At 35.6% G+C, this 25655-nt stretch overlaps 1 protein-coding gene across 3 annotated transcripts in view; it reads left to right on the top strand.

Annotated features, from left to right (window-relative positions):
* The window catches only part of arhgap17b (Rho GTPase activating protein 17b), a 38515-nt gene extending 12866 nt beyond the window's left edge, over positions 1-25649 (top strand). The window contains exons 3-21 of one of the 3 annotated variants that reach the window (XM_051884486.1): positions 1651-1755; positions 1838-1914; positions 3018-3129; positions 3212-3288; positions 4437-4554; positions 4641-4709; positions 5451-5532; positions 7157-7284; positions 8344-8455; positions 8795-8876; positions 9923-10003; positions 10092-10205; positions 10347-10438; positions 12620-12755; positions 15271-15507; positions 17075-17193; positions 17419-17817; positions 22855-22901; positions 24058-25649. In XM_051884486.1, the coding sequence (XP_051740446.1) occupies positions 1651-1755; positions 1838-1914; positions 3018-3129; positions 3212-3288; positions 4437-4554; positions 4641-4709; positions 5451-5532; positions 7157-7284; positions 8344-8455; positions 8795-8876; positions 9923-10003; positions 10092-10205; positions 10347-10438; positions 12620-12755; positions 15271-15507; positions 17075-17193; positions 17419-17817; positions 22855-22862 (2148 nt within the window). In that variant the 3' untranslated portion in view covers positions 22863-22901; positions 24058-25649. The remainder of the gene's footprint in view (positions 1-1650; positions 1756-1837; positions 1915-3017; positions 3130-3211; positions 3289-4436; positions 4555-4640; positions 4710-5450; positions 5533-7156; positions 7285-8343; positions 8456-8794; positions 8877-9922; positions 10004-10091; positions 10206-10346; positions 10439-12619; positions 12756-15270; positions 15508-17074; positions 17194-17418; positions 17818-22854; positions 22902-24057) is intronic. The other 2 variants (XM_051884480.1, XM_051884496.1) reach the window with 2 other exon arrangements.
* Positions 25650-25655: the final 6 nt, after the last annotated feature.

The raw sequence follows: 25655 nt of genomic DNA, 5'->3' as shown, positions 1-25655 counted from the left end.
CAGATTTCCTGGTCTAAGTAACTTGAAAAAGATATGTACATGCAACTCTGACAAGTATAAACAATTTTTATTTTTAAAATTGGCATGAAATGGAAATGTTTTCTTCTCTATTGTGACGTATATCCATGTGAAACGGCCTCTCAAACAGGAACAAACTTAGGGCGGGCTTGATTTTGTCCACAGGGAATTGATTGGATTGTTGTGGTTTGCTATTGGTGGATCTCATGTGAGTGACAGGTTGTCCCGTCCTCATGCCAGTAAACATTATCAGCGAAGAGATGTTGCTTCAAGAGGGAGGGGAAATTATTTTGGTTTAAGATTATGAGGACACATGAATTAAAAAAAAAATATGATGTGCACAGATAAATCCTTTATAATAAATACTGCAATATTCCTTAAAAAATGAGAATTGTCGATTTTGATTTAATGGTGAATTTAAAAGTGTTGGTTAAAATGGGAGGTGCATTTTTTTTTTTTCAAGCAGGTTTCCCGAACACTTCAGTGGTTGGACAAACAGGAAAAAAAGAACCAACAAGGTGGGAGGTGTGAACTGAAAATACATTTGACAGAGTTTTTCTCAAAATGAAAGATGCCGGTAAACAGCCAGCTGGTCTCTAAACTCAGACCGCTTGTATGTGCTAAAGTGCACACTTTGCTGGCACAGTGCAGACATTTTTCTTGCCTGGTTCCTCATGCTCACTGTAGCTTTAACTCTTTAACATATTGTCCACTTTAAAAGCTTTTCCAGTCCAGGCCCCTCTGCAGCCTCTGTGTTTATGACTACAGGTCAAAAACATAAATTGATGGCCAACTCTATGAAGAGACAACCAGAAAACACAATTTTTCTGCTTTTTCTGGAGATGACTATACTTTTCATAATAGACACACAAAAGATTTTTTAAGTGCCCTATTTTAAAGGTTCCTGTTTTTGTTTTGGAGGTCTCCTACAATAGGTTTACATGCATCAAACGTCAAAAACACTTGTCTGAAACGGTTCCTGAAAAGGATTTGGTCTCTCTAAACCCCTCCTTTCTGCAAACCTACTCTGCTCTGATTGGTCAGACGGCCCAGTCATCATCCTTAGGAGGTGCATCAAAGTGGATTTGCTTTTGCAGCACAGAAAACAGCATCTTCTCGACATGTCGATAACACGAACAAAGCTCTTCCAGGCCTCAGCTACAACTTCAGTGTTTGAGGGTCAAAGTAGACATTGTTTATGGGCAACCAGTGAAGACCACAGGCTGACATTATGCAAACGTGTTACAAACCTACGTAGGTTTGAGTTGAAAGTAAGACTTGAATTACTGACAACATGTTTCAGGCAGTTCAGAATCGGTTCAGACAATAACTCCATTTATTGTGTGCAGTTTGATCTTTGAAACTTTGCAGACCTTTACTTTCACAAATAGCTACAGTATATTACACACTACATGAAAGGTAATGGCCGAGAAGCATAACAGGGGCACTTTTATTCAACAAGAATGCATTAAATCAATCAAAAGAGGCACTAAAGACATTTATAATATTACAAAAGGTTTCTCATTCAAATAAATGCTGCTCTTTTGAACTTTCTATTCATCAAAAAATCCTGAAAAAATATTAAGCAAACTGTTTTCAACACTCATAATAATAGGAAATGCATTAATACAGATCGAGCGCCGCCTGGAAAATGTGCGACTTGTCTCCCATAATGCGCAAAAGAAGATGACCATGTGTCTGCAGGGTAGCATTGGCACAGATGCGGAGAAGAGGCATGTAAGTAACAGCTGCTTTTACATTTTCAAATACCTCCATAGTATACACTTCTGAACTGTTTTTTTTGTTTTTTCCCTCTTAGAAAAAGCTTCCTCTCACGGCCCTTTCACAATCCATGCTGGATGGAGGAAATCAGCTTGGTGAAGAGTCTCTCATTGGGTGAGTTTATGAACTCTTTGGCTCTTTGACAGACAAAACCATCTCATAATCTGGTCCTCCTGACCTGTGATTCATACTCATAATGAGAGAATGTGACCAAACAGTCATCTGTTTTCTCAGGCAGGCGGTTTATTTATGGTCCTGATCTGTGAAAATACAGAGTGGAAGCATCATGATTATCCAACAACATTTGTTATTTCATTGAAATGCATAATAGAATGATGGAAAATGTTAATGTATTATTGTTCATGATGGAAAATGTGACCCTTATGCTGCTTGATGATGATTGGTTCATAGGGGTTTTTAGCAAGAGTACATTGTTTTTTGTTTTTTTTTTAATTATACTAGTTGTGTTTGATATTATTTTAAGGAATGTCTTACAACTGAGATTTTTTCCAGTATACAGTATACCAATTCTTTTGTACAGCACCTTATTTGACAAAAAGTAAAAATGCTGTATTTTGTTGTAAATTAAGTGTTTTCATTTGATTACAATTTAAAAGACTGATTAAAATGTTAAAGTTTTAGAATTCATATCATTTGACACAGTTTTCATGATAAGTATATATTAAATCATAAACCCAGAATCCTGAGAAAATAAAAATGGAAAATACGGAATTTGAGAAAAATAACACTGATTTCATAGGGCTCTAAATGAAAAGGTAGCTTATTTTGTGGAGTTTACTTGTGGAGGTATGAAAATATTTTGATTAAATATCAGTATCAAATGATATGGAGAAAAAAAAATGATTTTTTTTGTCCATATCGCCCAGCTGTATTATTTAGCATCTGTTAATCCAAGAATAATGAAAGTGACCAGGCAGCATTATGTTAAAGGGATAGTTTTTTCTGTCATCCCATTTTACTCACCCTCATGTTGTTCCAAACATGTATGAGTTTCTTTCTTCTGCTGAACACAAAAAAAGATATTTTGAAGAATGTTGGTAGCCAGAAAGTTAACTGTAGCCATTGATTTCCATAGTAGGAAAAAAATACTATGCAAGTCAAGAAAGAAACTCATAGAGGTTTAGAACAACATGAGTGTGAGTAAATGATGACAAAATTTTCATTTATGGGTTAACTATCCCTGTTTGTATCTACAGGAGGATGATGGAAGTCTGTGGAGAAGCTGAAAACAAACTGGCCTTTGAGCAGAGCAAACATGAAGTTCAGCTGGAGAGAGAATTTCTAGATCCTCTTAACCAGCTAGCAGAGGTATGTAACGCCAAAGACCTGTGGAAAAACCCTGCTTTTAAAACATGCAATGTAGGTTATATCTCAATTTTTTTGCTTAAAGGTGGATATTCCTAACATCCTGAAGCAGAGGAAACATTTAGCCAAGCTTGTGTTGGATTTTGATTCTGCGAAAGCCAGGTGTGTATATATAGTACTGTTCAAAAGTTTGGGTTCAGTATTTATTTATTTATTTATTTATTTATTTATGAAAGAAATTAAAACTTTTATTTAGCAAGGATGCATTAAATTGATCAAAAGTGGCAGTAAAGACATGTATAATGGTTTCAAATAAAAAATGCTGTTCTTTCTTTTAATTTTCAATTTATCAAAGAATCATTAAAAATTTTAACAAAAAAAAATATTAAGCATTGATATTGATAATAATAAGATTATATTAAGGATATTAAACATTGATGTTGATAATAGAGTGCAACAGTTGGGTTCTGGTTGGGGGAAGTAAAAAAACAATCAAATAATCGTGTTTAACAGCAGAAATCGTGGTGAAAAACTACATTACCCAGGATGCTGCACAGAAATTTACACCAATCAGAGAGTCCAGACAAGCAACACGCGACAAAAGAGCTTGTTAGCTCCGCGAATGATGTAACTGAGTCTTCCTACCCTTTCAAAATACTTAAATGGTTGTATTTATTTATTTATTTATATATATATATATATATATATATATATATATATGCATATGCATGTTTTACAATAAACTTAGGTATGATTCACCTCGTAGCTGATTGTCTTGGTTCATGGCTTATAACTCTTTAACAAAGATCCCTAAAAATCCCTATGGGAGAAATTAATTAAAAAAAATACTTCCGGAACCAAAGCCACTGAAAAAGGGGACAGGCACTGTTGCATTCTATAGTAAAAAATGTATGACCAGCAAATCTTCAGATTAGAATGATTGCTGAAGGATCATGTGACACTGAAGGCTGGAGTAATAAAAATTCAGCTTTGACATCACAGGAATAAATTACATTTTAAAATATATTCAAATAGAAAACAGTAATATTTTGAAATGTTATTAACAATTTAAAATATCTGTTTTTATTTTTGATCAAATAAATGCAACCTTGGTGAGCATAAGAGACTTCTTTGAATAGCATTAAAAAAATCTTCCTGACCCCAAATTTTTGAATTGTAGTGTAAATGCACGACACTATAACCACATCAGCGTCTGCTGAGCATCTTCCGGTGCTTTGAGACATTTGATGACCTTGCAATGCAAATTGCGTGGACTAATAGAGAAAACACTTCAAACTCCTGTAATACAGGTATCACCAGGCTACAAAGGCATTTCCTACAGCTGCAAATGCTCAAGCAATGGCTGCCAAAGTTGACACACTCAAGGAGGAGATGGATGAAGCTCAGAACAAAATGGAAATATGCAAGGTATATATATGAGTCAGATTTGATTGAGGTTTCTAGGTGACCTTAGGTAGCACTTTAAGCCTAGTATTATCTTGTTTTGTCTTTAGGATCAACTGGCAGCTGAAATGTACAGCTTTTCCTCCAAGGAAGGAGAATATGCCCGCTATTATGTGTTGGTAAGTCATTTCTATGAGCTTTATATGAGCGATTTATACTGGAATAATGAATTTAACTTGAATTTAACTTTAATTATCAGTAAGAAACTGGTCGAAGGTCAGTGGTATCAAAAACTTTAGATATACAAAGACTGTGCACTCATATTACTATGAATGGGAGAAAGTGCAACACGCAATATTGCGGAATAAGTCCCTCCTCCTAAATAAAAGAGCCAATTGGTAAAGTCATCACGTCACTGCAGCTGCCGTTAGAAGCACCGGTTGCTACAGAAACAGTCAGTGTTCTGAGACGCGCGCTTAGGACTGCACATGCGCATTGGCTGAAAACAGCTGATTTTTGTCATGATTTGAGTGTTTAAAAATAAAATTTATGAGAGTTGTCAGATTTCATTGATTTCAAATATGAAATTTAATCATAAGCTTAGTGAACAGCTTTGGAGAATTTGATGTTTCCCCATTCAAAAAGAGAGGAGCAGCACTTGCATGACTGAAATAGCTGCCTGAGAGGCGTTTCCAAGATGGCCGCCCAGTGAAATGACTTGCCTAAAGGGACTTTGGTGGTATTCATAGGTCTATTATGCTAGTAGTTAGCATGTCTAACCAGTGGAGTTAATTTAACTGTTGTTTATATACTATATTTTACAGTATATAGCCAGTGAGTAGATTAAAGATTATTTAGTCACAGACTTTTCTTCTTGTCAAACAAAAATAGAAAAGTGAGGTTTGTATTTGTCTTGACAGTTGTTAGAAGCTCAAGCTGATTACCACAGAAGAGCCTTGGCGTCCATTGAAAGCGTCCTGCCCACCATACAGTCACAGCAAGGTGTGATATTTACTCTTCACTTCCTGGACAGAGCATCTGCTGGATAAATGTTTCATATGAATCACTCAAAACACTTATGAAATCATGGGATAGTTCACCCAAAAATGAAAATTCTGTCATTAATTACTCATTCTCATGTCATTCCAAACCCGTAAGACTTTCGTTTATCTACTTTCTACCACTTTCAAGCCCTAGAAAGGTAGTAAAGACATCATTAAAGTAATCCATGTGACTGTTTAACCTCAATTTTACGAAGCGACACGAGTGCTTTATTTGTGCCAAAAAACATAATTTACCACTTTATGTACAAAATATTAATCTCCAACCCATTTACGAGAGCACCACGACTCGTGCGAGAGCAGACGTCATTGTGTGAACGTGCGTTGGAGAATGATATTTTGTAAATAAAGTGCTAAATTATGTTTAAGCACTTTATTTTATAAAAAACATCATTTCTGGGTGAATTAACCCTTTAAGTAGAATAAACAGAGCGTATTAAGGAGCATGTGTTTTGTGTGCTGAAACAGACAATATTTATCTGATCTCTATAATGTTCAAACTGTCACAGCTTACAAACTAAAAGGGTAAAATCTCAGGAAATCTGTCCAAGAACTTGTTTGCTAGTGCACATTTCACCCTAAAATAGCAACAACAAAAAAAGAAGGAACAAAGAAAATGAAGCTTTTTTTTGCATCGTGACATTCACAACAATATTAAGCACATTTTCCACCCAAAATCTTATTATTGTATTGCAAAATAACCTCACTGTCACTGTAATTTGTCATTTTACTTTAGAGCCTTTTTATTATTGTCATTAAATATTCTCATAATAAATAACATGAAAAATCAACAGAAATGAAAGGCAGCACAATGTATATAAAAAAACGTTTCAAATTATGCATGATTTATAATTCTATATTAAATTAATAATAATTTATTATATTGTCAATTCTTTAGTGTATATACCTATTTTTTCATATCACAGTAGTAGAATAAAAGCTTCATTTTATTTATATATAGAATATGTCTGGATCATATTCAGTCTAATATATATGTCTATATTGCACAAATTTGCATTTGTGACATTTGTTTAGGCACATTTTCCCCTCAAATTCGTATTGTCGATATTGTCATTTGTTTAGACATCTTACTTTTGATTTATTTTTTACAGTATGTTTTCTCATAATGAAAAACATGAAAAATCTGCATTAACTAATACTGTATTTTTAATTCATGATAATAATAATTATTCATTTTATTTATCATTTTAGTAATGAGAATGTTCCCTTTATTTAATAGATAGATAGACAGATGACAGATGATAATACATAAATGGTCATTTTTTTTTCTTTGATTTTGGGGTGAAATATGGCCCAGACTTGTTCTTGACTGGTTTTATGAGATGCACCCAGAGATCTGGCTATGAATCATCCAGCTATGAATCATTCTTTCTCTTTCAAAGCTTTCTGTTGGCCAGCACTGTAATGTATCCTTTTTCACACTATATATCATCTTGTCTAACAGAATCTGTCACACACACACACCTCACACACACCTAGTGATGATTCTTAAATGTATCCTGCCATAACTCAAATCATTCTCACTCTCTCATCATCTGACATAGATAAATGGACAGAGAAGCCAGCGTTTGGCACAGCTCTGGAGGAACATCTGAAACGCACTAGCAGAGAGATCGCTCTGCCCATAGAGGCCTGCGTCATGATGCTGCTGGAGACCGGCATGCAGGAAGAGGTATCTGACAGTCAAACAACACATGAGAACTAACAGATGAAATGACATGAAGGTTTTCATCCCGAGGGGAAGTTGATGCACGTTGTTACTACATACACAATGGCAGATAGTTGTCATTTTCAGGGAAGTGCTCAGTCTTTCTGTCTTTTGAATATTTTGCAAAGGGCACTTTATACAGAACCAGTTCCTTTTGTCTCAGTAAGAAGAAAAGATAGATAGATAGATAGATAGATAGACTCCTTCACAAACGAGGGTCCGTTCAACGCTGGATTTGCACAAAAGATTAACATGACGGTACATGCTAGTCGATGAGTTAAATCAACTCCACAGCAACTACATAAATTTATCCACTAACCGTTCAGAAACATCCAGATGCATTCTAAAAGTTGTAACTTCTTCCTGAGTCTCTCCATCAGTGTTCGACTCCAGTTTGAACAATGTAAGACTGAACACCGTTACTGACAATTTCTGACATTCTGGCTCCATGAGATTCTCCAGTTTTGTTGTTGAGTATCCGAAGCGTGAGCTGTTAAAGCTCCGCCCTGTTTTGGAAAGTGGGGAGGGAGCAGCAGCTCATTTGCATTTAAAGGGACACACACAAAACACCAAATAGGGCCAAATTTGTCAAGTTATATTAAATGTTCTGTGGGGTATTTTGAGGTGAAACTTCAAAGACACATTCTGGGAACATGTATTACATCTTGTGAAAAGGGGCATAATGGGTTCCCTTTAACAATGACATACAGATTCAAAACAATCTCAAAACAGCTGCATGTTCACTCACTATTATCTCAAGGTTGAGCTACAGATGGATGACCTTAAACATTTCAAGAGCAACTCTGTAGCAGTATATCCTTGTTACAGACGTCTGCTGGTTCACTTCTGCTTCTTAGCTAAACCCAGACTAATAATAGCAGTGAAAGGAGACAGTCATTTCCCTGTGAAACCATCACTGACACATACAAAAACTGCATTTTCAGACATTTTTATACATAAACAAATAGGTTTACTGCGCTTTGCAAAGGTCTTGTGCATTTACAACATTTTCTTTCGTGTCAGGGTTTGTTCCGTATCGCTGCTGGAGCCTCTAAACTGAAGAAGTTAAAGGCGGCACTGGACTGTTCCACTTCCCAACTAGAGGAGTTTTACTCTGACCCTCACGCTGTTGCTGGTATGTGCTGTTTTTCGTAAATGAAATTGTTGAGGTACACAGCTACAGAGTTGTTAGCTAAAAAGTCACTAGAAGGAGTTCCCAAAATGACAGTGTGACTTGGTTTGTTTTATTTTAAACCATGCTTGCTTGTATTATTTATTACAAAAACAGGATATTGGCACTAAGCTATTTTGAAACCTCGAACTTTTCATATCTGTTCATCAGTGTTAAGAGTACCACAACTACAGTAGAGCCATATATTTAAAAAACTCTTTACACTTTACAAGTCGTGTTAAAACACAATCGAGGGCTTGCAAATGCAATTGATGTTGGGTTTTCTTTCTCATGATTATTTAGGAGCCCTCAAATCTTACCTGAGAGAGCTGCCTGAACCTCTGATGAGCTACCAGCTGTATGAAGAGTGGATTCAAGCCTCAAAGTAAAGCACATTCACATACACCAATGTCAATGGAAGATGATTGATTTCCAACTCAAAGGGTTTCTGGTCTGGATTGTAAAGTGGAATTAGCTTGGAAGTGTCTCAGTGGATCAAATGATTGGCATCAAAGTTTTTCAGAGGGTGTCAGGCTTGAAATATGCCCAAATGAATGTGCCCAGTTCTTGTGAAATTCATTTCTAACTCTAAATGCTAAATGAAACTTTGATTAAAAAAAAAAGATAGCTATGCTAAAATGATACTGATTAAACAGTATGTGAATTTCAGAATATTAGAAATTATATTGATGAAGATTTTAAAATGAAACATTTAAAATGTAATTAAATCAGTTTTTATTGTGTAGGTACAGCAAAAGCTGTTTGTGAGGCTCTTGTGTCATAGGCATATATAATGTCAGGGCTTGACATTAACTTTTTTTTGCTCACCAGCCACTGTGGCTAGTGGTTACTAGCCATTCAGCATTTTCACTAGCCACAATTTTGACATTGATACCACGGGAGAAAAATATAAATATATATTAGGCTGCTGTCACTTTAAGACCTGACGCACGGATCCATTATACTGTTACACATGCTTTTTCTTTCTCAACTGTTTACGTTCACTTAAAACATAACTGTTTACATGAATACTCGTAATATACTCAACATTGTTTTGTGTGTATTTGACTGTTTGAATGCAATAAGCAGCTCAATTTAGTACTGAGTACTTTCAACTTGCTGTCGGATGAGTGAGCAAGAAAGCTCAGCTGGTATCGTGTATCTATTCTGCGGAAAATGAGTATTGGAAGCGTTTTAGATATTTCAGTATCTATATTTTTGACAACACTACATTGTACTTAGTTTATTATTTCAGAGGCCTTTTTAAAAGGCTACAATTGAAGAATGTATTAAATAAAATTCAACCCGCCCATGTGGTTAGTAGGAGTGACTGTGTTCACACGCCACTGCTGAAATCCACCCGCATTTGGTGGGTTGGTGGGTGTTAATGTCAAGCCCTGTATATATCTCTTGTTTTTCTCTCATCTGCAGTATTTCTGACCCTGATAAGAGGCTTCAGGCGCTGTGGGTGGTGTGTGACATGTTACCAAAGCCCAACAAAACCAATTTTAGGTCTGTTTGTTACTACATCAAACTAACTTTTAGCATTGACCTTTAACAAACTATTATGATTGTAACAAGGTAATCCATGTCTCTGAAGGTACCTGGTGAAGTTTCTTGCCAAGCTTTCTCTGGAAAGCGACATCAACAAGATGACTGCAAGCAACATCGCCATTGTACTGGGCCCCAATTTGCTGTGGGCCAAAACAGAGGGGTGAGATCTGCTCACATTACCCATTACACAAAATGCTTCTCAAATTGCTTCGTTTATATACAAATGTTAGATGGAGTTAAATGTCCTTGTTGATGTTACTCGTGGAACAGTTTGACATGTTACAGTTTTTTCTGCTCCTAGAAGCCTTGCTGAAATGGCAGCCACTACTTCCGTCCATGTCGTGTCAATAATTGAACTGATGATCAACCATGCAAGCTGGTTCTTTCCAGAAGGTAAGACTACCATTGACTGAAGCTCTGTTCCAAACCTAGTAAGCTTCCTCGCTGTTTACTGTCTAGATCAGTGGTTCTCAACCAGAGGGTCAGGGCCCACTAGGTTCCAAGGGGACCTCAAGAAATATATTAGGAGGCCTGCAAATATTGTCTTTGACCGTGGGGGGCCTTGGAGTCAGAAAGGTTGAGAACTGCTGGTCTACATTATATCTGATAGAGATATCCTGTCACCTTTGGCTGGACACAGTGGAAGATATTTTGAAGAATGTTGGTAATTAAACAGTTGAAGGTTGCCATTGACTTCCATAGTAGGAAAAAAAATACTATGGAAGTCAATTTCCATTTAATTTAAGTTTTTAAGTTAAGTTGCTCATCTTATATCAGGGCTCCAGACTGTGTTCAAATGGTCGCATTTTGTGACCTTTTTCCCTGCCGGTGAGACTAAATTTTGTTAGAGGTCCACCACATTGCCCAACTGATGAGAGCTGCCATTTCTGTTTCATATGAGAAACATTAAACAGCAAACGAAAAAAACCGCGTTACTCGTTTGAGCTGCAGAGCCTGGACAGTTTATCAGCTCAGACAATAATAAACAGCGCAACGCAGCATGAGCTCAGAACAGGCTATCGCGCGCCGATCTCGATCACGCAATACTATTTAAATTTGGCGAAGTATTCTCTATTATAAAGTACAGGTATCAGATCAAACAGCGCTGACATGGAAACCAGGAGAAATATTGAGCCATGAATGAACAAGTTATATAAGGCTCTCCAGTCCACAAAAAATCACCAACATTCACCATGAATTTAATGTAGTAATGCTAACTGTAACCATGGTCGTTTTACATTTATTCATTTCAGGGTTTATGCAAACTTTTCGAGAGTGAAATTCAAGAACGTTTCAAGGACTTTTTAAAGTGCTTTACACTTCAAAGATTTAAATTTAATGTAATTTTTAATGCGATTTGTAAAACTAAAAGTTAAAAGATGAAGGAAAACCAATGCTTCGTGGCAAACAAACTTTTATTTGAAGTCCCCCTGTAGTCGATAATTTTATCCCTTAAAACTCATCTTTGATCACCAAAATGACATTTAAAAAAATTTTCCTGTGGGGAAAAAAAAAAAATGTCTTAAAATAGCTTGAATGTAACTCTACACCCTTGCTTCATTTAATATATGCAGATCTATGAATATGTTAATTAGCCCCGCCTCCACTCACTCGCATGAGCTCAGAGATCCACTCGGTCAACTTTACTTTAGTAAACCTGCACAATGGCATCGCTTTTTACAATGTCAGACACATAACGGTAATTAATATAATTAGCCTTTTGCTTGACTAGCCTACATTATCAAACAGCTGTTAATAATGTGTTGCTAATGTTACTCAAACCATGTTCCCGCTCGCCATCTGAGACTGCCTTATAAATATCCTTAGAAACACTTTGAACAACTCAGAACATCAGTGGAGAAAGGCATTAGTACATCATAACATCGTAATACACCCACTATATTGCTAAATCTACCCGATTTTTTTATATGGATCACTGCAGTTTTAAAGAGAAAATACTCAGCAATGGTGTTGTGAATTTGCACATGGTTTGTTTTAAAGCATATTAAAAACACCACACAGACATATAAACAACATTAAAAAAAACTCGCCAGAGGGGGACTTTAAATGCAGAGAAATTAGAGATATAACCAGTAGATGGCAGCAGAGGAGCACAAAGTAGGAAAAGTCATAAAGTCTCATGAAAAACAAAAGCTTTTCTTTAAATTGTGACTGAATTACACAGAAAGCAAGTAAAGAGCGCTCCTTTTATAATCATTGAAGCTGTCTGTTTAGTACGGTATATTTAATAAGAGTAGAATATTTACATTTTTCCCTATGTAAAAACCTAATTTTTATGTTATTGTTGTTAATAAAAGTTTTTAAATAATTTTAGATAAAATGAAAAAAAAAAATCTGCATCTCAATTCAAGCTTAGTGCTTTACTGTCAAATTTTCAATACATAAACATGTAATATTATTTGTAACTCGGCCAAAAAAAGGCCTTTGTCTAAGTATATCTTGAAATGTTACCTAAACACTAGAGTTTAGAACTGAGCTTATCCTCTTTAAGAACAACTTACTTTTACTCAGTCTTGGCTGTTTAATCATATCCTTTGCTCTTTTGCTCTTCAGATGTGGACTTCAACGTTTCAGGCATGTTTGCCATGCCTGGGTGCCCGGGTACCCCTGACTCCGAAGCCGGAACCATAGACAAGAGGCGCCAAGGCAGCCAGGGGTCGCTCGATTCTGACACACCCCGCAAAGACAGGTACAAGTCTCACCCCCGTGTTTACAGACATGACTCCAGCTCCACAGTAGTGTCCGCCTCGTATGTAGTGGCCAGTGAGTCCGTCACAGTCCAAGCAGACAGTCTGAGACCAGAGCTGGGGGCTGTTTAGACATGTTCATTTCATATGACACATGCATCTTTTTCTGTGGTTTTGCCTCCTTTTTTGTTTTGCTTTGCTTTTCTTTTGTTTTTGTTTTGTTTTATACTTTTTTGTTTTGTTTTACTTTAGTTTTTTGTCAACCGTTGCTTATTGTATGCTTTCTGAAATAAATAAAATGTATGCTCATAGCTATGTATAAACGCATTATTGATATATTTCATGATCATGAACTGGGTGCCAAAGTCAGAGGGGGAAAAAAAGTCACGTTTTTGCCGTGCGTTTCAGAAGCACTAATGCAGCATCTGTCGGAATAAAATGATTAAAAGGAGTAAAATGTTATTATTTGTATTTCAGTAATTGCAATTTTAGTTATCTAGTGAGTGTATAAGCAGGAAGTGTTCAGTCCAGTCAGCAGCGCTCTTATAAGCTTGGTATGTTCAGAATGAGTCAAACAGCTCCTGTCACGCAGGCGATGATACCAAAAGTTCAGAGCTTGAAAAGGTGAATGTTCTTGTGCCTCAGGTACAGGACAGTCCTTCAGTTGAATGTCAGGCTGCTGCAGTCACTCTCTAAAAGAGATTTGACTGCTTCATTAATGAACGAAATTAATGTCAGTGTTACTTTAGTATTATTTATATTCTATTATAGTACTTCTTCACACTAGATTTTCTGTTTTACTTCTAGTATGCGCTTTTGTGATTTTTATGGTTTTGTTTAGCACATTTCAGCTTTATTTCAAATAGCATTTTATAAAATTGTTTTAGTTAACAATAACATTGATTTACGCTTCATTAATGAATGACTGCTTAATTTTTGCACTATAGGATAAATCTTAGCATACAAAAAATTTAAGCTAGGTTTTGAAATTAAATTTAGGGGTAAAATACTAAAATGTGTCAAAGTTTGTGTCATTTACTGATGTAAATATACTGTATTTATACAGGGTTTTTTTGTAATTTAAAGGGATAGTTCACCCAAAAATGAAAATCATCCCATGATTTACTCACCATCAAGCCATCCTAGGTGTATATAACTATCTTCTTTCAGAAAAACACAATCAGAGTTATATTTAAATGTATCCTGGCTCTTCCAAACTTTATAATGGCAGTGAATAGGGGGGTGAGATTTTGAAGCCCAAAAAAAATGCATCCATCCATCATAAAAAATAAACCATACGCTCCAGGGGGTTAATAAAGGCCATCTGAAGCGAAGTGAAGCAATGGGTTTTTGTAAGAAAAATATCTATATTTAAAACTTTATTATACATTAACTATAATAACTAGCTTCCAACAGACGGCCATACGCATTGATTCGCGGTGAAGTGTGAACTCTGACCCGACGTATGACGCGTTGACGAACGCGGAAGCACAGAGGATAGAGCAAAACAAATTAGAAGTCTAAAATGAGAAATGAGAAATTTTAAAGAGAAATGTCAGAGGATTTTGATATAAGAGAAGAGGAGCTTGAGTTTGTTGCACAGCCCTTTTTATTTAAACCGCGAGAGGCGTCTAAGCTTCCCATACTCCTACATCCTGTGTCATACATTGCGTCAGGGGGTTACTCTTGTGGCGCAAGTCGACTTGCACAGTATGCGTACGGTCGTCCGCCGGAAGCTAGTTATTTTAGTTAATAAAGTTTTAAATATAGATATATGATAGACAGATATATGATACTTACAAAAATCCATTGCTTCGCTTCGGGAAGACCTTTATTAGCCTCCTGGAGCCGTATGGATTATTTTTATGATGGATGGATGCAGTTTTTTGGGTTTCAAAATCGCACCCCCCATTTACTACCATTATAATGCTTGGAAGAGCCAGGATATATTTAAATATATCTCCGATTGTGTTCACCTGAAAGAAGATAGTCATATACACCTAGGCTGGCTTGAGGATTGAGGATAATTTTCATTTTTCAGTGAACTATCCCTTTAAGGATACAACATTCCAGTGCATAATGTGTATTGTACTATATATTGACTGTTTTTGCTCTGTCAACTAAAATATTTCCAAACAAAATCAACCATTGTGGGTCTCCAAGCAACACAGAGTAGTGGCGATCCTAAAAGATCCATGTTTTTGAACGAATTGGTTGAGTGAATGATTCAAAAGACCTACACATAAAGACCTACTGATGAAACTATGTAACTTATATGTATATAATTAATTTGATATATTTTTGAAATATGTATGAAAAAAAAAAAGTTTTTACGCTGCATCACAAAATTCCAAAAACGATTTAAAATCTCATCTATTCCCAACATATCTCTCTGGTTGCTGTCCCAGTGGTCAGGTGGTGGTCCTGTCCTTCTTCTCCTTCCCTTCTGTGGAGACTAATACCCCACTGTCACTCTCTTGTGTGAGTGTTTCATACTGTCTCCCCTCTTCCCTGTAGCCCTGCTAACAAACAGCCGGAAATCGCCCCTCGTAGACCTGGCACAATAAATAAAAAGCAGCACTCCACGCCTAACTTCCAGCCCCCTCTCCCTCCCATTGACGCCGGGGGGGTTCCCGTGTTTGAGCCCTCCCTTCAGTCGCCCACTGGCTGGGGTCTGGAGGCTGGGCAGGCGGGAGCTGCGGTGTCTCAGACGCAGCAGCCTTTAGTTCAGCAGAACCCTGCTGCGGAGAACAGGTAAGGATTGGTGCGACCGTAAAATCCCGCTACCTCACCACGCAATCCGCTGCCAGATGTCAGGAGCTGGCCGCCGAAATCTGTGTTGTGTGCACATCGTTTTGTGCCACTATCTTGACTTTTGCTTCAAAACGCTGCTTTAAAATCAGTCAAATTGCTTTCAGCTGGGTACAATCGAAGAGGAAGGTTACAAAAATTTCAAGATACCTGGGATGGCAATAATCAAATGCCATCATTTCTGTGTCATGCACATTGTCTTATTGTGCAATTCTCATGTTTCTTTGTTCAAAACACTTTCAGAAATCAGAAAATGATCACTGGTAAAGTTATAAACTATCACCCTTTTTATGGGTGGCCCCCCAAGTGCAAATAATAAGCTTTACGAAAGGTTTTTAAACTAGGATGAAGAGGTTACAAGGGGGTCTGTTCAAAGAAAAATAGTGTTCATTTTTATATACAGTCAAACCAAAATTTATTCAGACACCTTGAACATTTCATTCATTAATACAGTTTATTCACTATAGTTTAAAAAATGGTAATAAAATATGACAAGATCTCAGAGTTAAACTGTGTCAGAAAAAAATAATCTTAATTATGTCAGATAACACTTCAGCAAAACATGGTCAGGACAAAGTGTCTGAATAATTTTTGGTTCCAAATTTTAATCAATTTTACTGGTAGTCCACTGTATGAAGAATTTTTGGGTATAATATGTCACAGTTTACTTTATTTTGCTATCCTCACTTACATAAATGAACTATAGTGTCCTGCACCCACTAGTAAAAACATATCAAAAATATAAAAAATGTCTGAATAATTTTTGGTTTGACTGTATATATATATATATATTATAAAATAAACACACACACAAGATTAAATCAAAAAGTTCAATGATACTTCTTAAATTAAAATTAAATAAATGTTGATTACATTATCATATTAATGACAAGAAAAATAGTAAAATAAAATAAAAAGTACTGTTCTATGTCATTATTTTATTAAATGATTTTTATTCTGTTTTCTAAAGACTACTGTAGTTGGAAATCATGTGACATAAGCAGTTTAATCAACAATAACTGATTAAATTAAATATTGTTTGCACCCAATATTTTACCCATAATATTTTTAAAAGAAGAGTTTCCGCAACCTATTTAGATAATCAAATGTGAAGGATTCAAACAAATGGCTCTCAAAATGCAAGTCAAGGATGATTCTTCACACGATCATGCTGTCACAGTACGTCACCCCGGTCAGGGCAAAAACCCGTCTAGTCTTTCTCTCCATGTCTTTTCTGTAGAATATTCTGTGCTGCTTGAGTTTGTGTGTTCTGCCTTGCCTTTCTCTATTGCTTATTCTTTCTTTAGTGAAAAAGATGCACTGCATGCAGAAACAACACCGCTAATTATGCTAACTGTTTTTCTTTAAGGCATCTGTATTAACTTTTCCATGCAAGTCACTAACTCAACTCGGACCACTACATTTTAATCCCCTGCATGTTAACTGACCTGTTTATACATACTGCAGTGTAATCCCATGATATGAGTTCCCGCTTTTCTTCCCTCCCCAGTAACATGACCCGAGAACCTGCGTCCACACCTCCAGCCATGAGGAACGGACCGGGAGGTTCGAGTGGGACACCCACTCACGTGAATGCGGGGACCCCTACCTCATTGATGATTCGCAGAGGTGAGTCCTAATGGTCCTTATCCTAGATGGTACATGGACATGTTGTGCCCCGAAACATACACCGTTCCTCAGTAAAGCTGTGATTTTTATCTCGCATTTGCTTTTTTTGTTGTTTTTTTTTCACCGTAATAGTGTGTGGGAAATAATTAAAATAAAATAAAATGAACTAAAATGCATGTTGTTACTGTTAATAAAATCAAGGATGAATGGATAATTTTGTTTCAGGTACAAAGAAACAAGCGCCGGCACCTCCCAATAAGGCCACGCCTACCACACCTCAGAGCGTAAAGGCGGCTCCTAACTATCCCACACCAAGCCAGCCCTCTGCCCCGAGCATCCCTCAACCTCTCGTCGCACCCCGTCGCAACAACCAGACCCCCATCCAGGCCCCCAGCCACCCTCCTCCTCAACCTCCTTCCCAGCCTTCTTCCCAGAGCACAGATGAACCAGACCCGTCCCCTCCCAGAACCCCTACCCCACCTGGTACACCGCCCCACGACAGCTCCCAGCTGCGCCCCAGACCCACCCCTCGAGCGCGACCCAAACCCACCGGCCCGCCACCACCCCAACCGCCTAGCAACGGTGCCAATGGTGTCTGTGTGTCTGGATCCAAGATCATCTCAGGTAAGAATATGCATTTTTATTTGACACTATGAGCATTATCAAATATCTGCTTTTAGATCTGTATTATTATTATTTTTACTACTATTATTATTATGTGTTTACTAAGACAAGGTTTATTATTGCTCATACTTGAAGTTAGTTGAACAAACATATTAAAAGCATTCAACTTGATGGGAATCAATGAAAAAAAACAACATTATTGTGACATTTTTGCACAGGCTGGCAAAAAAAAAAAATAATAATAATAAATAACAATGAAAATAATTTAATTATTTTATTAAATAATATTATAATCGTTTATAATTAAGAAAATTAATTCATTATATTTAAATATAAATATTTAATAATTTAGTTTTGTATATATTTTTATTTAGTTTTATTTCTGAAATTTAAAAATACAGCATATGACAAAAATGTTGTACATTGTATAGCTAATTATAATAAATAATAATGGAAATAATGAAATACTTTTTATGAATAAAAATAATACATTATTTTATTTTTATTTATAAAATGATTTTTTTTTTCTATAAAATAAAAATGAAGGATATGACCAATATGTTGTATAGCTAATATAATTATAATAAATAATAATGGAAATAATGAACTACTTTTTATGAATAAAAATAATAAATTATTTAATTTTTTATTTATATATATATATATATATATATATATATATATATTATATATTATATTTTTTTTTTTTTTCCCTATAAAATAAAAATGAAGGATATGACCAAAATGTTGTATAGCTAATATAATTATAATAAATAATAATAGAAATAATTAAACAATTTTATAAATAAAAATAATTTTATACTTTTGTTTCTATAAAATAAAAACACAGCATATGACCAAAATGTTTTTTTTTTTTTTTTTTTTGCAAGCTATGATAGCATTTTCTTTGTAAATAAAAATAATATAGAAAAATATGATGGAAATTTAAAGACAATACCAGAGATATTTTTATCCTTTTCCTGAGGGCAAATGCACACGACTATGAAAAAAAAAAAATCAACGTGTCCATGCAAGTCTTATGGGAATGTCAAGCGCTCAATGGATGTCACTTGCACTCCTTTATTACATCTCAATCGACTACAATATGGAAACACACTCAACTAGAGTCTGTATAAAAGCACAGGTGTCCAGTGTCACTATATCTGTACCTCATTAATAGCTCATTATTGGGCAGGAAGCCCAACACTAGCCCCTGCCAAACAGCTGCCCTGAGGGTTTCCCTCCATTAGGATCGTTTCACATGACGAAAGAAACTCGCAGATGCCGTGGAGACAAAGAACTTCATCTTAAGATGACAGTATCCATGCCAGGTCATTATAGACAAGAGCTGCAGTTTTTAAACATTCCCAGATCCAGAGTTAACAAGCTGTATTTTCACAAGTAGGTCTTGGATCAGGATGGATGTAGTACAGAGTATGCAATTGTTAGCAGCATACAGCACTGGTCATTAATAGAGGTCTTTGTTTTATGCGTTATATACTGTATAGTTGTGTCTAGTTTATATTTAATATTTACATTTAAATATGCAGTACATAGGTTACGGAATTATTTCATTGTCACATCCTTGACTCAGTGAATTATGAAAGCTTGTTTTTGACATGGAATAAAAATAAAAAAGGTAATTGCAACTTTTTATCTCACAATTCTGACTTTTTTCTCGCAATTGCGCATTTATCTTTTTTTTTTTTTTTTTTTTTAGAATTGCATGATATAAAGTCACAATTGCTTGAAAAAAGTCAGAATTGCGAGATGTAAAGTCACAATTGTGAGATTAAACAATCAAAATTCAGATTTTTTTCTCAGAATTTGGAATATGTCTGGCAATTCTGACCTTTTTCTCGCAATTGCAAGTTTACATCTCGCAAATACTTGCAATTGCGAGAAAAAAGTGAGAATTGTGAGATAAAAAGTCACAATTATCTTTTAGTTTTTTTTATTCCGTGACAGAAACAAGCTTCCATGGTGAATGTTCCATGTTAAATATAAGTTTAACTCTATAGACAGTATCCATGGCATGTAGAAAATTAGTTACAAATAAATTAAAAATAATATAAAATTAAATATAAAATATTGGTAAAAACAAGCAAAAATCTTGTTTATGGTAATGCACTTACAGTGGAAGTTTGCAAAGTCAGTCATTATAGATGTTTAACTGTAAACACGATTCTTGTTCATTTTTGCAGATTGAGTAATAAGTCAAAATGATTTTCTGTGAAAATCAGCAGAATGTCAGATGTTGTTGATTGAGCTTAACTTGTACTGACCCTTAAACATTCCTTTAATGTCATGTAATCGATAGAAAATGAATGTTTAAAATTGTGTGTTTGAATTGTTGTTTGTCTTCCTGACACAGAACACTGAAATCAAACACAATTGTGTCCAAAGAAATCAAACACAATGAGTCTTAATCTTGAGTTCTATTCTTTGAAAACGGAATGTTCCGTGACATCGTTATATTATCATTCATCATTCCTTTCAGCACCTTAGTGATGTTTAATTGTCCTTTACATCCATTATTTAAGCTCACAGCTGAACAAATCTTTTAAAGTTTAGTGTTTTATATTAATACGTTTACTGAACCCTGTTTCAGCCACACACACATATCTTCATATCTGGATTTCACATTTATCCCCCATAACACAAGATGTCATCAGCGACCTCTCTGCAGGATCCGTCGTGTGTAATAATCTTAGCCGTAAGTTAGGGTCGGTGAAACCACATGCTGCGATAGACAGAACCATTTCCAGGGGTTGTGGAAATATCAGCAGCTGCCCAGAGTCCTTCACAGTTTGGCCTGAGGTTCAGACGATCTCCCGGTTTACTGCATTGCAGCATGAGAAAGCTCTGCGATGCTGCCACGTTCACTGCAGACGCTTCTTGACATTACCACCACCGTGATTCATGGATTAGCACTGTTTAAAGAAATCTCAGTGATCACCACTTTCAGTGTTTAATGACACGCGGTTCATCGGCATCAGACCTTCATCCGGAAAGTCAACATGAAGTCAAAATGCAGCCTATTTACTTTTCTAATACACATCCCTGGTCTTAATTAGTACACTGTTTTATAGAAAAAATACACTACAGGTCCAAAAGTTTGGAATTTTTGTTTTTGTTTTTGAAAGATGTCTCTTCTGCTCACTAAGGCTGCATTTATTGGATCAGTAAACACAGTAAAAACAGTAATATTGTGAAATATTAATACCATTTAAAATATAATTTATTTTTGTGATGTCGAAGCTGAATTTTCAGCATCATTTATTCTTCAGTGTCACATGATCCTTCAGAAATCATTCTGATATGCTGATTTGCTGCTCAAGAAACATTTCTTATTAATATCAATGTTGAAAGCAGTTTTGCTAATTTATATTTTTGCGCAAATACTCTACCATTCAAAAGTTTGGGTTAAGTACGTTTTTTTTTAAAGAAAAGAAAAAATATTTTTATTTAGCAAGGATGCTTTACTTTCATCAAAAGTGACAAATAAATGCTGTTTAGTGAACTTTATTCATCAAAGAATTAAGCATTAAGCAGCACAACTATTTTCACCATTGATAAAGATAATAAATGAAAATGTAGCTTTGACGTCACAGGAACAAGTTACATTTTAAAATAACTGTTCTCTATTTCAGTATATTGCACAATATTACTGTTTTTATTGTATTTTTAATTAAATAAATACAGTCTTGGTGAGCAGAAGAGGTCTTTAAAGAACATTAAAACATTTTAAAGGTTCTGTATGTAATTTTTTGACTGAACTAAAGCATAAAAATACCATAATATGTTTGCAGCTATTTAGGATATTTACATGTCACATTCATATACTTGTTTCTCTGAAACCAATGCTACAGCCAGTTTCTTTTAGGGCCCGTTTACACTAGTGCGTTTTTGTTTTAAAACAGCATTTTAAATTGAAAACAGTCCTCATCTACACTGGCGTTTCCACAGTGTTTCAGAAACGATCTCCGTCTACACTACACGGCTGAAAACGCATGTCACATGACTGTTCATACACACTGGGCATGCGCGTACAAGTGTAAACAGTTGCCTCTTGCGCATGTAGGCAGCTGCAGTATTAAAAAATGCAATTTAACTGCACAATGGCTGCTAAAAATTACAACAAAGCCAGCAAAGATTGCAGTTCAGTCTCCATGTTATTGTGTACACGGTCGTCAAGGATACGCAGAGCGAACGTTGGCAGCCACACCATCGTTTTTTTTAAAAAAAATCTCAGTTTGTACTGAAACAAAATCCCGGCGTTTTCAAACTAAAACGGGGTGTGCACCGTTTTCAAAAGTCTCCATTTTCGAGGTTCGAAAACGCCGGCGTAATGTAAACGACAGGTGTAACCGTAGCAAAACGTATGCGTTTTAAAACAAAAACGCACTAGTGTATATGGAGCCTTACTTTGAAATGTGCGTTCCGTGTTGGAATGTCTGTTTTTGTTTTGGTCTGTGTGATTCCGCCCACTTCCAATTTACCCAATGGTGTTTTGACCCCCCGGGTTGCCATTTGGTGGAAAACACAGCCATGGAAGCCAGCAAACGGAGTCAGAGATCGCAGATTCTACCCAACCTAAAAAGCCTCGGCATCCATCTAAAATTTTCTATGAAAATTTCTATTTCTATCAACTTAAGTCTCCTTGCCTTCCATTGTGAATTGCGCTTGCTTCGCTAGTTGCGTGTTCTCAATCTGGCAACCCGCGTATTTTGAATTTGGACTGAAGTACCTGTTTCAACCACTAACTGTCAGTATTACACACTGCACCTTTAATTATTCCAAACTTTTGAACTGTACAGTATATTTGTAACTTGGCATAATTCAGTTACTTTGACACATTATAGAAGTAAAACAGGTTGCAGACAATGTTTCATGTTGACTTTAAAAGGTCATTTGATTGAAATTGATTGGCTTTATGGAAGCTCACAGCCATCTGAATCACGATTGGCTTCACTTTGCTGGTGGTTGGTCGTCATCAGTGTTTGAACATGTTGTGACGTTGTTGCACTGTTACAGATGTGTGATCTTCTGCCTGTGAGGTGTGATTTGAGTGGCAGGCGATGGTAAGAACTCTGGGCGAATCCGTTGATGTTTTCTGAGCTCAATCTGTGTGTCTGAAAGCTTTCTGCACAGTGCCTGTTTAACCCGACTAACAGCAAGTTAACCTGCATGACAGCCTGCCTAACCAGTGTTTTTGTGATATGTCTTAAAGGGATAGTTCACCCAAAAATGAAAATTTTGTCATCATTTACTTGCCCTCAAGTAGTTCCAAACCTGTATGAATCTCTTTGTTCTGCTGTACACAAAAGAAGATATTTGGAAGAATGTCAGTAACCAAGCAGATCTCGCCAGACATTCATACAGGTTTGGTACAACTTGAGGGAGAGTAATTTTTGGGTGAACTATCCCTTTAAAATAGAATACCAACACATGCTTTATGCAACTAAACATTTAACTCCCTACCCATGAACCTCAGCTGCTTCTGCAGGGTCAGTTTTAGGTGTGCCATAGATACGGTGTTATTTAACATTATTCATTTTTTAAATAATAAACTACTGTTTTAAAGTTTGGGGTCAATCTTTTTGCTAAATTTATTCAGCAAGGGCACATTTTATTGAAAAGATTACCATTGAAGAATCCTGAAAAATTGTATCACGATTTACACACAAATATTAAATATAACTTTTCAACAGTGATAATAATCTGAAATGATTTCTGAAGGATCATGTGATACTGAAGACTGGAGTAATGATGTTGAAAAATCAGCTTTGATCACAGGAATAAATTACATTTTAAAATATAATCAAATAGAAAACAGTTATTATGGGTTGTAATAATATTTCAGTTTTTTAACAGTATTTTTCTCAAATTATTGCAGCCTTGATGAGCATGATACTTATTTCCTAAACATAAAAAAATCTTACTGACCCCAAACTTTTGATCAGTAGTGTATATTTATTATGTTTGGATATTAATGATGTATAATATTAGTATTGTTAATGGTTAAATATAAATACTAGTTTCATTGAAAGGCTATAACACAGCTAAATAATTCAATAAAACATATTATTAATATATGCATTTTGATATCCAAAATACATTCAAGTGCTTCTTGTTCAGTTATGCATTCATGGTTTCACAAATTTTGCAGGTTTTATGGTGGAAAGATGATCAAATGTTTTCTTTTATACATATAAACTATGCATTTTGATTGCACAGATGGAGAGGAGAGATCTTTTACGGGACCAGGGCTGGATCTTGTCCCGGAGCTTGAGGAGGATAAAACCACGGAAACACCCTCAGACGATGAACACCAATCAGAAAACACCGCCCTGTGAGGTGCTTAAACAGCCAATCGAAAGCTATGTTCGTAATGGAATACTAGCATACTGCACTGTATATTCCTACCCTTTTTAAGGATGTGAAAATATCCAAACATTGTCACATGACCTCTTTATATACTGGTTACCTCATGAATAAATGTAGTTATTAAGCATTCTTCAAGTTTAAGTAAAACGTTTGGTAGCATTATCAATGAGTCAAAACAGTTGCTTCTAGTTCAAACGTCACACTGGAAACGGAAGGTCAAGTTGATGCACTGCATGATGGGATACGGTACCCAGCAGTGTGCAAATATAGTAGGTCATCTGGGTATTCTAAACATAGAATGTATGCAAAGTATACATACTACATACAGTAAAAGTAGTATAGTAGTATGCTATTCCGAACATAGCCACTTTAACCTTTGGCCCTGCAGAAAACAGTCAATTTACACAAAAAATACAAGAAACAAAAACACTCTAGAAGCTTCCAGGAGTCTCTGTCCTCACAATGCTGGCACATTGTAACCATATACCGGGAAGAAATCAGCACGCACATATTAACATGCTCTCGATCTTGATTTCATTCACAAAGGGGTTCTAATCAAGTATGAATGTCTTTGAGTTTTGTGTAACAAGCGTTATATATGTGCCTTGAAATCACTGAGTTTGTGTGGCTGATATCCCACACACTTCATGTTTATGTTGGTTATCATGGTGAATGTCGTTGATGCAAATTTATTTTAATTGTTCCTTTTCTCTTTAATACTTTAAAAATGACAAAAATTGGATTAAAATGAGGTTCAGACACAATGAAAAATAATTATTATACAGATACTATTCATTTGAAACATGTAATTTGAGTATTTTTCCTAGGGTGCAATACTGACTGCAGTGTAGTGTAGTGTTACAGCATTATCGTCAGTTTTCTATTGGTTTATTTGTTTTACAGGGTTTATTTTAGTGGAGGATACCAATATCAATTTATCTGATTCATCCATCCACAGTTTTTGATCCACTAAAATAAACCCTGCATATACTATTATGAAATAGTTCATTCTCAAAATGACCAAAGATGTTCTTAAATGATCCTGTATCAGAGCTTTAGGGGTTTGTTTCATGTTGTATGCAATGCACAAACTGCACTGACAACATTAATGTGAATGAAAGGATTTATGGATCAGTCAAGCTCAGGAACCGTCAGCTAGAAAGCCAAAAGTCATTCATTCCTTTCATGAGGGAATATGTGTATTTTATTTCTGTGGTTATGTTCTCTTTAATAGGCTTTCTTAATTGTACATATTGATTTTTTTTTTTCCTGTTTCTCCCCCTTTTGTATATCTGTGTGCACATTTCCTGCCTCTGAATTTTTGTTTTTCACATTTTCTAGTGCCTCAGATGAACAAATGTTGTAAAAATTCATTTTTCTTTTCAACACAAACTTTTTTTCTGATTATATATCTAATAAAATGCTTAATTACAGAAGGAAAATGGATC

This window comes from Ctenopharyngodon idella, chromosome 3 (assembly GCF_019924925.1).
Source record: "Ctenopharyngodon idella isolate HZGC_01 chromosome 3, HZGC01, whole genome shotgun sequence".
Taxonomy (NCBI): Eukaryota; Metazoa; Chordata; class Actinopteri; order Cypriniformes; family Xenocyprididae; genus Ctenopharyngodon; species Ctenopharyngodon idella.
The sequence above is the reverse complement of the archived record's forward strand: the minus strand, read 5'-3'. Positions and strand labels throughout refer to the sequence as shown.